The following is a 14,917-nucleotide window of genomic DNA, read 5'->3' as shown; positions in this document are numbered from 1 at the left end:
AATAAAATGTCAATGTTGTCTACCTTATGAGATAATTACCCTCAGTTGTCATATGGGACAATTGTATTCACAGCTATAATTTATTATGTGGAAGGGCAGGGCTCATTTTTCTGATGGGGAGGTATGTTAGAAGGGCCTGTTAATAGGGTTGGTTCTTGGCTGATGTCTGGGAATGTGGCTTTTGAAACATTCCTTAAGTAATGAGACTGTTTTCCCTGGCTAGGGCACCAAATCATGCTTTCCTTCTAGGAGTCTGGAATTCTGATACTTATGGCTGTTCTTATGTGACCAGCCCCCAATAAAAAACCTTGAACTTTGAGTCATAAGCAGGCTTCCCTGGGCAGAAGTACTGCATAAATGTTGCCGCATTTCACTTCTACAGAAAGGAGCTTATTCTGTGTGACTTCTCCCAGAACAAGGGAGAAAACATAGGAAGCCATGGATTTCTTCACACTCCATTTGATGTACCTTTTTCTCGTATTGATAATAAACCATAACCATGAAAACACTGTATAAATGTTAGGTGTTATTTAGTACATTATTGTTGCTATCATTGCCATTGTTTGTAAAATAATATCCCAGCAAGCACTCTTAAATATTCACGCTCCAAAACACATAAAGGAAAACAATACCAACTAAGAAATTGCACTTATTCACTCCAAATATTTAGGACTTGAATATGCTGATCCCCCAAATTGCTTTAAATGAAACCTTTAGAGTTATCTGGGAGAATCTATTAAGAAGGGGAAAAAAGGGCCTCCCTGGTGGCGCAAGTGGTTGAGAGTCCGCCTGCCGATGCAGGGGATAAGGGTTCGTGCCCCGGTCTGGGAGGATCCCATATGCCGCGGAGCGGCTGGGCCCGTGAGCCATGGCCGCTGAGCCTGCGCGTCCGGAGCCTGCGCGTCCGGAGCCTGTGCTCCGCAACGGGGGAGGCCACAACAGTGAGAGGCCCGCATACTGCAAAAAAAAAAAAAAAAAAAAAAAGAAGGGGAAAAAAAATGCTCTTTGTCCAAGAAATCCAAATCCTAAAGAGTGCCAAAAGAAATCATTTTAAAATTCTATAAATAATACGGCATAATTTAATATATATTTCATAATATTTGTTACCTGTTCTTAAAGTAAGGGGAAGGTTTACTAAATGATGATATATAAATCTGATTTTAAAAGATGCAACCATTTAGGGCTTCCCTGGTGGCACAGTGATTGAGGGTCCGCCTGCCAATGCGGGGGACGCGGGTTCGTGCCCTGGTTCGGGAGGATCCCACATGCCACGGAGTGGCTGGGCCCGTGAGCCATGGCCACTGAGCCTGCACGTCCGTAGCCTGTGCTCCGCAACGGGAGAGGCCACAACAGTCAGAGGCCCACATACCGCAAAAAAAAAAAAAAAAAAAAAAGATGCAACCATTTAAAATCACAGTTTAGGGAGTTCACTGGTGGCCTAGTGGCCCAGGTTCAATCCCTGGTTGGGGAACTGAGATCCCACAAGCCACATGGCATGGCCAAAAAAAAAAAATAAATAATAATAATAATTTAAAGGACAGTGGCAAATAAATTTTACAAAATAAAGTGAAAAAAAATCCCTAATTTCATTAATATGAAAAACACTCAGGCAAATAGAAAAGTGAAAAGTATTAGAGAATATTAGTATTAGGGAGTGGATTATAGGTAAATCTTCTTCAAAAGATTTCTTATTGTTGCTTATGTAATAACTTTTTAAAATGAAGGAAAATAAACCCATCCCTTTAAAGCAAACAATCTTTCTAATAAATATCAATTGAGAAGAAAGTAATTTTAAACTCCTAAGAAACAGTGAAGAAGAATCCTGACTTGGTTTTTTCTAATTATACAGCAGTGGAATATTCAGCAGCATCATGAAAGGCTTAGGGGCCAAAAAGCCTTTGCTTATGATAAGAAGCTCTTAAACTTCAAACTTCTTCATTATATGATGATACTGTAAACTTAGAGAACCTTACATATAACAGGCAACTATCCAATTTCTAATATTATTATAATTCTTTTTAATGCTAATCTATTTTACTTAATGTTGTCTGTATGAAAATAATTTATTTAGTGTAAATAGGTATTAGTGACACCTGTTTTGTTTTTCCTGCTAGCTCCTGAGAAAACTACAGATCACACCTCTGCTGTAGTTTATTTTATATAGAACTGACTTGCCTATAAGTTTATATACTATTCTTTGTTTACTGGAACATGCTGTTTTATACTTACTTTCTTAATCAAATTAAAAAAATGGACAAAGTATTAAAATAAGACAAAATATTAGAAAAAAGATAAGGCCTAATCAAAACACTAAGAAAGTCATACCACATAAGAACAATTAAAAATTTTATTTTAGTAATCTAGCCACTAGCAAAATAATTTCCATTAAAAATACTGAGTATCTAACATATTAGTTGTATCACAAATATTAATTCACAAAAATTAACCTACATCTATCAAATTTATACTGGCATTTCACTCTACTACCCTTTAACTTCCACTTAACTTTAAAAGTAAATATAAGACAAACAGTTTTGACATTATATTCTCTACTGTTATTATCATATTCAGAGAATAAACTTTTCCTAAAGAATTCAAAAACACTCTCATGATTATTACTAAAAAATAAAATATAACCCAGAAAAGTTACTGACACAATGCCAACTTTGCAAAATTTAAGTCCATCAATTTGAATAAAGGCATTTATCAATAAAATGACGGATCTTACTGAATAAATGCTTTACGCAGAAAATGTTTTGGCTTATTCACATCTATTTTGTATTTATTTTCTTCTATCATGTTGACAATGTAATTCTTCATGAACACATACATTATCACTTTTTAAAGCATTTTAATACAAATTAAAATATTTTCAAAATAATTCAGGACCCCAAAGTCACTATTATTTTTTATCATAAATGTATTTATTTCAACATATGGAAAAGAATATTTGCCTGAGGCAAAAACTCAGAAGCATATTTATTAGCTTTGTGTGGTGGATTATCAACATGTAGTTTTTTCAGCTGGCTTTCTATCTATATGCTCTGGGGCCATTTAATTATTCAGCTAGTATGTGATTCGGGACTACCTACTGATTTGGTAAAATATTTTTATAACATCACCTATTACTAACAGAATGGATGCACTATGAATCAAATCATAGCTTATGATGAAAATCTCATAACTCTGCTGTTATAAGATATTAATTCTATTAACCAGCGTTAGAAAGAGTTTTCTCTGTAAGATATTATAATTTGCCGTAAAGACAAATAAGCCAAAACTAAATACATGTATGGATTGGTACCTAAAAAAAAAGGTAAAGAGTAATTGGATTTTTCTCCACATTTCTTATCAACACACAAGAAGTGAAAGATGATCTTTTAACTAAGTAAGCCAATGCACATGCAGTTGAGCTAATAATTCATCAGCAATAAAAGGGCTGCAAATCTTTCTAATTTACTTACTTACTCTTTCTCTAGTATGATTGTACAAACCTGACTACCATTTCTGATTTCTAATTCAGTTCCAGCCTAGGTTTATACTTCCTGCTATTCTGAAAAAAGTTCTAAGTTCATTTTGGGTAAATGCCTCTTATCCACCCAAGTCTCTGATGCTATTTCTAAGAATACAAATTCTAAAACTCAGCAAACTCTCTGATTACAAACACTGCCTGTCTCCACATTCCATCTCTGCCAAGTCCATTTATGCTGGAGTGCAGTGAGGGCTATAGAATTTAAATGCCTAAATAGGGACTTTCCTGGCAGTCCAGTGGTTAAGACTCTGAGCTTTCACTGCAGGCGGCATCGGTTTGATCCCTGGTCAGGGAATTAAGATCCCGCATGCTGCAGGGTGTGGCCAAAAAATAAGTAAATAAAAATAAATAAATGCCTAAATAATGGTTTAAAGAAGATCCCGCTGGAAAAAAAAATCACACTCCTATTCTCATAAGTATCTATAGTTAAGGTGGTTTAATTTCCATATATTGGAATACAGAAATATATGCCCACCTGTGAAAGATGCTATAAAAACCTTCATGAAGGGAAGTAGAAGGAAGAAGATAGGACCATATAAAATACAAAGTTTTTATTTTAACCTCTGAAGTTATATAATTATGTGATGCATCTTTTTTTTTTTTTTTTTTTTTTTTTTTTTGCAGTATGCAGCCTCTCACTGTTGTGGCCTCTCCTGTTGCGGAGCACAGGCTCCGGACGTGCAGGCTCAATGGCCATGGCTCACGGGCCTAGCTGCTCCACGGCATGTGGGATCTTCCCAGACTGGGGCATGAACCCGTGTCCCCTGCATTGGCAGGTGGACTCTCAACCACTGCGCCACCAGGGAAGCCCTGTGATGCATCTTTGATGAAGATTTGTTGACTTTTTTTTTTTTTTTAAGAAAGGTGTTTTTTTCTTTTCTTTTCTTTCTTTATTTTATTTTTGGCTGTATTGGGTCTTTGTTGCTGCGTGCAGGCTTTCTCTAGTTCTGGTGAGTGAGGGCTACTCTTTGTTGCGGTACACAAGCTTCTCATTGCGGTGGCTTCTCTTGTTGCAGAGCACGGGCTCTAGGTGTGTGGGCTTCAGTAGTTGTGGAACAAGGGCTCAGCAGTTGTGGTTCACGGGCTGTAGAGTGCAGGTCAGTAGTTGTGGCGCATGGGCTTAGTTGCTCTGTGGCATGTGGGATCTTCCTGGACCAGGGCTCAAACCGGTGTCCCCTGCATTGGCAGGCAGATTCTTAACCACACTGCCACCAGGGAAGTCCAATTTGTTGAATATTTCTAAACATGAAGTTAAGGTTTAAATATATATATATATTATAAATTCTAACAAAGAAATAAAGGAATTCTTCATTAAGATTATTCCTTTGAGCAAATATTTAGTGACTACCTATTATGTTGAAAGCAAAGTGGTTGACAATTAGTATACAGAGATGAATAAGATAATGCAAGAGAAGTCTTCTATCTAGTATCTGAGAAATTCTTCTCAATAAAGAAAGGTGAATTTATAAACCTAATTCTCAATCCTTCAGACAAATAGAGGAAGAAAAAACAAAATGGAAAAAATTTGAAGAATTTTATACCTCTAAATCTAAAACAATATTCTAAGTGTTAATCATTTTATATTAGAATTACTCTGTGATCAACAATAATCTCCTGATTCCCTAAAACTAGGTAATAGAATCAGAATTTTAAGGTGTCATATTTTGTGTTTTATATGCCATATAATGTTTGTTTCTTAAAGAATATAAAATTGGGGACTTCCCTGGTGGCACAGTGGTTGGGAATCCGCCTGTGACTGCAGGGGACACGGGTTCGATCCCTGGTCTGGGAAGATCCCACATGCCGCGGAGCAGCTAAGCCCGTGGGCCACAACTACTGAGCCTGCACTCTGGAGCCTGCGCACCACAACTACTGAGCCCGCATGCCACAACTGCTGAAGCCTGTGCGCCTAGAGCCCATGCTCTGCAATAAGAGAAGCCACTGCAATGAGAAGCCCGTGCACTGCAATGAAGAGTAGCCCCCACTCTCCTCAACTAGAGAAAGTCCATAAGCAGCAACGAAGACCCAACACAGCCATAAACAAACAAACAAACAAACAAACAAACAAATAAATAAATATACTTTTTAAAAAAATAATATAAAATTGGAGTTTACACTTTACTGGAAAAATTTTTTTATATCAGCTATATAAAAATGTACTTTTAAAGTATCTTGAAAATAAACAATATCTCAAAAAGAAATCACTTGAAAAATATGCTATATTTAAAGGGAATGTTAATTTACTTCTTCAGATTTCTTCTTTAGCTGTTTTTCAAACTTTTCTTTATTTCCTTCCAATTGGTTCAGATGCAAAGCAAGTTCTTCCTTACAAATTTCCAATGCTGAATCTAGTTGTCTGACCTAAGCAGAAAAAAAGCAAAAAAGGAAAATCAATGAATACCAATGAGTGCTTATTATATGCTCAATATTTTACAGCGTTATCTCCTAATGTTACCTCACTGTTTCAACCAGTAAATATACAGTCCAACTTAGGATATAAAATGCTATTAAAGGAGAGATTTATTTAGAAAACTAATTATTACTGCAAACTAGGAAACCAAAGAGGAAACCAGCACCTGGAGTCCTGAAGAATAAATGGACATGAACAAGTGAAGAAGGGCATTCTAGGAAGAGGGGAGTACATTCAGAGACAAGGCGCTGTGAAAAGGAATGGTAAGAAGTTGGGAGGAGCTTAGGGTACCAAAACCATGAATTTGTAAGACATGGGTACTGGAAGGATGGGATTAGCAAGATAGACTGCGGCCAACTGTCAAGGACCTGCAGGCCAGACACCCTGAAACATTTACCTAAAAAGGTAAGCAGTATTTAAACCTATGCCTTAAGTTCCCCTGATCAAGAAAAATAATAAAGTGAGTACAAACTGGTGTATTGTGCTAAAAATGCTATAGTGTGAATATTCTGAATATGCTGAAGTCACTAAAAAAATGAAATGTTTTTGTTGGCTAATGAAAAACAAACTTAGGTAAGATGGAGAAGGCTGCTGAATCAGTGAAAACATTTTCAAAAAGGCAGCAATGTAACTTGGTTCAAGTGTTCATAAAGCTGCAAGTGTTTCACGCTACCTCAACATAAAAAAGCAAATGAGCAAAGTTCCCTCTATGCCTACTTTCTGCAGGGTTTTTTATCATAAATGGGTGTTGAATTTTGTCGAAAGCTTTCTCTGCATCTATTGAGATGATCATATGGTTTTCCTCCTTCAATTTGTTAATAAGGTGTATCATGTTGATTGATTTGCATATATTGAAGAATCCTTGCATTCCTGGAATAAACCCCACTTGATCATGGTGTATGATCCTTTTAATGTGCTGTTGGATTCTGTTCGCTAGTATTTTGTTGAGGATTTTTGCATCTATGTTCATCAGTGATACTGGCCTGTAGTTTTCTTTCTTTCTGACATCCTCGTCTGGTTTTGGTATCAGGGTGATGGCGGCCTCGTAGAATGAGTTTGGGAGTGTTCCTCCCTCTGCTATATTTTGGAAGAGTTTGAGAAGGATAGGTGTTAGCTCTTCTCTAAATGTTTGATAGAATTCACCTCTTAAGCCATCGGGTCCTGGGCTTTTGTTTGTTGGAAGATTTTTAATCACAGTTTCAATTTCAATGCTTGCGATTGGTATGTTCACATTTTCTATTTCTTCCTGATTCAGTCTTGGCAGGTTGTGCATTTCTAAGAATTTGTCCATTTCTTCCAGGTTGTCCATTTTATTGGCATAGAGTTGCTTGTAGTAATCTCTCATGATCTTTTGTATTTCTGCAGTGTCAGAAGGCCATATATGACAAACCCACAGCCAACGTCGTCCTCAATGGTGAAAAACTGAAAGCATTTCCACTAAGATCAGGAAAAAGACAAGGTTGCCCACTCTCACCACTTTTTTTTTTTTTTTTTTTTGTGGTGCGTGGGCCTCTCACTGTTGTGGCCTCTCCCGTTGCGGAGCACAGGCTCCAGACGTGCAGGCTCAGTGGCCATGGCTCACAGGCCCAGCCGCTCTGCTGCATGTGGGGTCCTCCCAGACCGGGGCACGAACCCGTGTCCCCTGCATCAGCAGGCGGACTCTCAACCACTGCGCCACCAGGGAAACCCTTTTTTTTTTTTTCACCACTCTTATTCAACATAGTTTTGGAAGTTTTAGCCACAGCAATCAGAGAAGAAAAGGAAATAAAAGGAATGCAAATCGGAAAAGAAGAAGTAAATTTGTCACTGTTTGCGGATGACATGATACTATACATAGAGAATCCTAAAGATGCTACCAGAAAACTACTAGAGCTAATCAATGAATTTGGTTAAGTAGCAGGATACAAAATTAAGGCACAGAAATCTCTGGCATTCCTATACACTAATGATGAAAAATCTGAAAATGAAATCAAGAAAACACTCCCATTTACCACTGCAATAAAAAGAATAAAATATCTAGGAATAAACCTACCTAAGGAGACAAAAGACCTGTATGCAGAAAACTATAAGACACTGATGAAAGAAATTAAAGATGATACAAGTAGATGGAGAGATGTACCATGTTCTTGGATTGGAAGAATCAACATTGTGAAAATGACTCTACTACCCAAAGCGATCTACAGATTCAATGCAATCCCTATCAAACTACCACTGGCATTTTTCACAGAACTAGAACAAAAAATTTCACAATTTGTATGGAAACACAAAAGACCCCGAATAGCCAAAGCAATCTTGAGAATGAAAAATGGAGCTGGAGGAATCAGGCTCCCAGACTTCAGACTACACTACAAAGTTACAGTAATCAAGACACTATGGTACTGGCACAAAAGAAGAAATATAGATCAATGGAACAGGATAGAAAGCCCAGAGATAAACCCATGCACATATGGTCACCTTATCTTTGAAAAAGGAGGCAGGAATGTACAGTGGAGAAAGGACAGCCTCTTCAATAAGTGCTGCTGGGAAAACTGGACAGGTACATGTAAAAGTATGAGATTAGATCACTCCCTAACACCATACACAAAAATAAGCTCAAAATGGATTAAAGACCTAAATGTAAGGCCAGAAACTATCAAACTCTTAGAGGAAAACATGGGCAGAACACTCTATGACATAAATCACAGCAAGATCCTTTTGGACCCACCTCCTAGAGAAATGGAAATAAAAACAAAAATAAACAAATGGGACCTAATGAAACTTCAAATCTTTTGCACAGCAAAGGAAACCATAAACAAGACCAAAAGACAACATTCATAATGGGAGAAAATATTTGCAAATGAAGCAACTGACAAAGGATTAATCTCCAAAATTTATAAGCAGCTCATGCAGCTCAATAACAAAAAAAAACAAACAACCCAATCCAAAAATGGGCAGAAGACCTAAATAGACATTTCTCCAAAGAAGATATACAGGCTGCCAACAAACACATGGAAGAATGCTCAACATCATTAATCATTAGAAAAATGCAAATCAAAACTACAATGAGGGCCTCCCTGGTGGCGCAAGTGGTTAAGAGTCCGCCTGCCGATGCAGGGGATACGGGTTCGTGCCCCGGTCTGGGAGGATCCCATATGCCGCGGAGCGGCTGGGCCCGTGAGCCATGGCCGCTGGGCCTGCGCATCCGGAGCCTGTGCTCCGCAACGGGAGAGGCCACAACAGTGAGAGGCCCACATACCGCAAAAAGAAAAAAAAAAAAAAAAAAAAAAAAAAAACTACAATGAGATATCATCTCACACCAGTCAGAATGGCCATCATCAAAAAATCTAGAAACAATAAATGCTGGAGAGGGTGTGGAAAAAAGGGAACACTCTTGCACTGCTGGTGGGAATGTGAATTGGTACAGCTGCTATGGAGAATAGTATGGAGGTTCCTTAAAAAACTACAAATAGAACTACCATATGACCCAGCAATCCCACTACTGGGCATATACCCTGAGAAAACCATCATTCAAAAAGAGTCATGTACCAAAATGTTCATTGCAGCTCTATTTACAATAGCCCGGAGATGGAAACAACCTAAGTGTCCATCATCAGATGAATGGATAAAGAAGATGTGGCACATATATACAATGGAATATTACTCAGCCATAAAAAGAAACGAAATTGAGCTATTTGTAATGAGGTGGTTGGACCTAGAGTCTGTCATAGAGAGTGAAGTAAGTCAGAAAGAGAAAGACAAATACTGTATGCTAACACATATATATGGAATTTAAGAAAAATAAATGTCATGAAGAACCTAGGGGTAAGACAGGAATAAAGACACAGACCTACTAGAGAATGGACTTGAGGATATGGGGAGGGGTAAGGGTAAGCTGTGACAAAGTGAGAGAGTGGCATGGACATATATACACTATCAAATGTAAAATAGATAGCTAGTGGGAAGAAGCTGCCTAGCACAGGGAGATCAGCTCGGTGGTTTGTGACCACCTAGAGGGGTGGGATAGGGAGGGTGGGAGGGAGGGAGACACAAGAGGGAAGAAATATGGGAACATGTGTATATGTATAACTGATTCACTTTGTTATAAAGCAGAAACTAACACACCACTGTAAAGCAATTATACTCCAATAAAGATGTAAAAAAAAAAAAATCTAGCTCCCCTCCACCCAAAGAAAAGAGTGAATGAGCAAAGAGCAACTCAAATTCAGTAAAATTTTTCAGAATTTGCACACATGCTCCATATCCCATCTGTTAATAAGATTCATTCTTGTCTTGTTCCTTTCTTTTCCTTATTGTATTTCTGAGCTTCTCGGGAGTATTTTTTTTCTTTCCTCAACGCTAATAGCATTCTAGTAAGTAGTCATGAAAGTGTGAAAGAAATTTCAACAAGATAAGGAGAAAAAGAAAAATGTTCCTTCTTGCAGATACTATTCTACTTCCTGAAATTATCTTTGCAACTCTTATTTCTAAAAAGAGACACAACTGAAAGACACAGTTTTCAAAGCCTGTCCCTATAGCCTGTGAATACAACCATTAACAGTTAAAAAGCTTATAATTTTGATTAATTATCTTTGTTAATAAACTGTTGCCCTAATAATAATTTTTAAAATCTTTTATGAGAGGTATAAATATTTACAAGTTTTCTCTATTAAGCATGAGAATAAGCATTGGTACTTGTATTATCTTCCACACACAGAAAAAAAAATCTATGACCGTCAGAACATCACATGTGATAAAAATTAACAACGTAAAAATTCAATCAGGGGCTTCCCTGGTGGTGCAGTGGTTGGGAGTCCGCCTGCCGATGCGGGGGACGCGGGTTCGTGCCCCGGTCCGGGAAGATCCCACATGCCGCAGAGCAGTTGGGCCCGTGAGCCATGGCCGCTGGGCCTGCGCATCCGGAGCCTGTGCTCCGCAATGGGAGAGGCCACAACAGTGAGAGGCCCGCGTACCGCAAAAAATAAACAAACAAACAAACAAAAATTCAATCAGGCAAGATTCACCACTAGATGTTAAAACCATGGGTCATTAGTTTGTTGAGGGACAAGACGTTGAACATGGCCTCAAAGAATCACCCTATGTATTGCTTATTAATTATAAAGGAAAAATTATGCCCTTAAAATAGTGAGATCTGGCAGTAACCACCTTAAATAATAGGTGTCAAGATTGGCAAAGCCAATAATGGGGTGGTGTGACATTATGTGCCTCCTGATGTGAAGCAGTGGGAAGGACACAGTATAACCCACAGTATAATCCACAATTCTGGTGTGTGTACTATTACGGTTGACCTAGACTTTTCCAAAGATTCAGTGTTGTGAAGAATAGGAGACAGTGAGTTTAGGGGAATCTAAAAAGCCAAAAGCAAAACATGAATTATGACTGCATTCTAAATTGGGGAAAGAAAAGGAACAAGCTAAAGTAGTGTTTCTCACAATTGAATGTTCACATAAATCACCTGGACACCCTAATTCAGTACCAGAGCCAGGTCTAGGGTGAGACAAAGGAGGTTCTAGGGCTCAAAGTTTAAGGAGGTACTCACTCTCAGGATCATGCAAATGCCTACCCTTCACTTGTACAACCCGGAGAATAAATGTCTCCTTAAATTGTATGCCAGAGGCACCTCCCTTGCTTCACTTTAGTCCCAGCTCTGTTCAGTAGGTCAGATATTCTGCAAGTCAAAAAAGTTCCCAGGTGATAGTGATGCTGCTAGACCATGCTTTGAGTAGCAAGATTATTAAGAACATTTTTAAATAATTGGGAAATTTTCAGTATGGACAGTGTGTTGAATGGTGTTACTGAATTAGTGTGGACTTTCTATGGTGTATAGAGATGGTGTAATCAGGTAGGAGAAAGTTTCTATACATAGGAGACCCAAGTTTAAGTATTAAGGGTGTAAAGTATCATAACATCTGCAACCTTCTCACAGGTGGACTAGCAAAAAGGAAATGTGTGAGTGGGGGTGGGACTGTGTGGGTGCATGCGCAAGAAGGCATGTGCATGTGTGTGCAGAGAGAGATGAAGCGAGTATGGTTAGAGTTTAAAAGACAGTAAATCTAAATGAAAGGTACACAGATGTCCTCTGTACTAGTCTTTCATTTTGTAGGTTTGAAACTTTTCAAAATAAAATTTAATTAAAAATAAATTAATTAAAACTAATAAATAATAAAAACCAAAACATCTACTACTCTGTTGGATTTCTCATTTGAACAAAGAGCTTGAGACTCTAAATCTCATACAAATAAACATCATTCACTGTATACAAACCACTCATAAATATACATGTATATATATGTACGTGAATGAATAGAATCAAAACAAAGACACTGCTCTGCTAAACCAAAGAACCTCCTCGGGGGCATATTCTGGAGGCAACCACATAGGGGCTCTATGCTACCTACTTTCAACAGAAGCACCTAAGCTAGTCTTTTTTATTTTTTTTCTACTTAAAACTTTAACTTTCTTTGGGGAAATAAAACACACACAGAAATCTAGAGTGGAAAATAAAAGCAAAGCAAAACAAATAAAATAAACAAATGAAGTTGCTAATAAGTACCTTCTCAATTTTCTATTTAATAGCAGCTAACATAATTGCTTTAATTTATTGGTTTTTTTGTTACCAGTTCATAAACTTCCCATCAGTCTTCCAGCTATCATTATCATACTTCTATAAGTGATATAACTTTAAACTGATCCTTATAACTCTCCTGCAGATAGAAAATTTCATATTTTTTTATGCAAAGAACAAACTGAGGCATGCAGAGGGACATGGCCAAAAGTCAAGAAAGAAGGTGGTAATGACATAATCAAGAAAAGAGGAATACATTTCAAACTTCTATTTGATATGTTAGAATCATTTAGGGAATTCCCTGGCAGTCCAGTGGTTAGGACTTGGTGCTTTCGCTGCTGAGGGCCCAGGTTCCATCCCTGGCAGGAAACTAAGATCCCACAGACCACACAGTGCATCTCAAAGAAAAAGAAAAGAAAAGAAAAAAAGAAAGAAAGAAAAGAATCATTTAGTATAGCTTCAATGAAAGCAAATCTACTAAAGGTACCAAAGGAATAAAACCTAACATAATAATTCATTCTTTAGCTGATTTCCTTCCTGTCTCACATCTGATTATTAACAAATGAAAATAACTTACCAGATGACTGGCTAGATGTGTTAGGTAATTTAATGAAAAACACGAGTTAAGTGGCAAGATGGATTTTTTTAAATGAAATTATATCATGCCTACAACCTTTGTACAATAATGATTTTTTAAATATTAATGATCTTAGAGGTTATTTTTACATGAGGAAATGAACTGACATGGCATTAAATGTTAAAAGTTTTGGAGAATACTATAGGAAAGTTATGGATAAACATATAATTGGGTTTATGAAGGTATACAAGGTCACAAAATGGATGAAAAACAGAATACTAGGCAAAAAGTAAATAACGTTGGATTTTTAAAATATCCTTTATATTTAATCCATATATGACAGAATGAAGGTCACAGCATATTTGAAACTATTTTTAGCACTAAAAATGCAAAGGAGAAAACATTGAATATATAGTAATCACTTAGCAAACTCTGAGTAACTTAGTACGTGCTAAGTATTTTATGTACCTCATTTCACTTAATCCTCAAACCTACCCTCTTCTAGGGCATTGTGGTCCCTATTTTACTGATGAAGAAATTAACATTCAGAGTTTAAATAACCTAGCCAAGGTTACAGTCAGTTAATAAGCACACTGAAGCCAGAACTAAAACCCAAGTCAATTTAGCTTCAAAGCCCATGCTTTTAACCATAAGGTTATCCCAGCCACAAAACTGTATTTTACCCAGAAATTCTGGATTTATTCCCTATTTAATCATATAGCAGAAAAAAGAAGCAAAAACTATTGTTTGTAGTTTCATCTCTCTTCACTTCCTTTGTTAATTTTTTACTGGTAATATTAGTAAGTAGCTACAGTTTAAAATACATTTTTTGTTAAAAAACAAATCTTTCTAAAGGTATTATAAAAAGAAAAGAAGTTAGATGACCTACAGACTAGATTATCAACTATCAAATAATTAAGATCACAATTCACAATGAAAAATATACTACTTAAAGAAACTAAGTTCATTGACTCAGGTAAAATTTTTACCACTTTATTTTTATGTAAACGTTTGTTTTACAATTTATAGAGAAAACTAAAAAGCCACAGGAATGTCTCCATTAAGAAAAAAAATAAATAAAAAGAAAAAGAAAAAATTTTAAAGTATTAGCATACTAGCCTTGATTGTTTCTTCAGATACCTGGTTCTGTAATGTTTTCAAAGCTTCATCTTTCTTCATATTTTCCTTTTCCATTTCCTAAAAACATACAGATTGGTAGTGAAAATATACATATGTGTATAAATATTTTAGCATTAGTAACAGGTTGTTAAACAACTGATTTGACTAGAATTAAAGGTATGTTAAAGAAACATAAACTTAAAATATTGGTCAGCTTTTAAACAGCACTTTTATAAGGATGATTTTACCCCTTTGCTTTCCGTCAAGAGTCTGTCTAGTGATTCAAGGTGACGTTGTTTACATATTATATCTTGCTGCAACATGGATATAGTCTTTTCTTGTTCTTTAAATTGTTGTTCTTTTTTCTCTAGTTGAGTTTCAAGCTAAACATAGAAACAGGATTTATTAATTTTCATATTAATTTTTAAAAATTTGAAACATTTTAAATACAGTCAACACTTGAACAAGACAGTTTTAAACTGAGTCCACTTATACATGGATTCTTTTCAATAAATATGTACTACAGCACTACATCATCAGCGGTTGGCTGAATCCACAGATGGGAACTATGGAAAGGAAGGGTTGACTGTAAAGTTATATGTGGATTTTCAACTGCACAGGGATGGCACCCCTAACTCCCAAAGTGTTCAAGGGTCAACTGTACACAGAAAAAACATAACACTCACAATTTAAATTACTACTGAAATTACATAGCTT

General features: G+C 36.7%; 1 protein-coding gene across 7 annotated transcripts in view; it reads right to left on the bottom strand.

Moving 5' to 3' along the window:
* The window catches only part of CCDC18 (coiled-coil domain containing 18), a 115,010-nt gene that overhangs the window by 45,241 nt on the left and 54,852 nt on the right, over window positions 1-14,917 (bottom strand). For all 7 annotated transcript variants that reach the window (XM_060090137.1, XM_060090138.1, XM_060090142.1 and 4 more), the window contains 3 exons: window positions 14,449-14,583; window positions 14,201-14,278; window positions 5,777-5,893 (listed from right to left, as the gene is read on the bottom strand). In XM_060090137.1, the coding sequence (XP_059946120.1) occupies window positions 5,777-5,893; window positions 14,201-14,278; window positions 14,449-14,583 (330 nt within the window). The remainder of the gene's footprint in view (window positions 1-5,776; window positions 5,894-14,200; window positions 14,279-14,448; window positions 14,584-14,917) is intronic.

This window comes from Mesoplodon densirostris, chromosome 2, assembly GCF_025265405.1.
Source record: "Mesoplodon densirostris isolate mMesDen1 chromosome 2, mMesDen1 primary haplotype, whole genome shotgun sequence".
Taxonomy (NCBI): Eukaryota; Metazoa; Chordata; class Mammalia; order Artiodactyla; family Ziphiidae; genus Mesoplodon; species Mesoplodon densirostris.
This window is presented reverse-complemented; position numbering and strand designations above follow the sequence as displayed.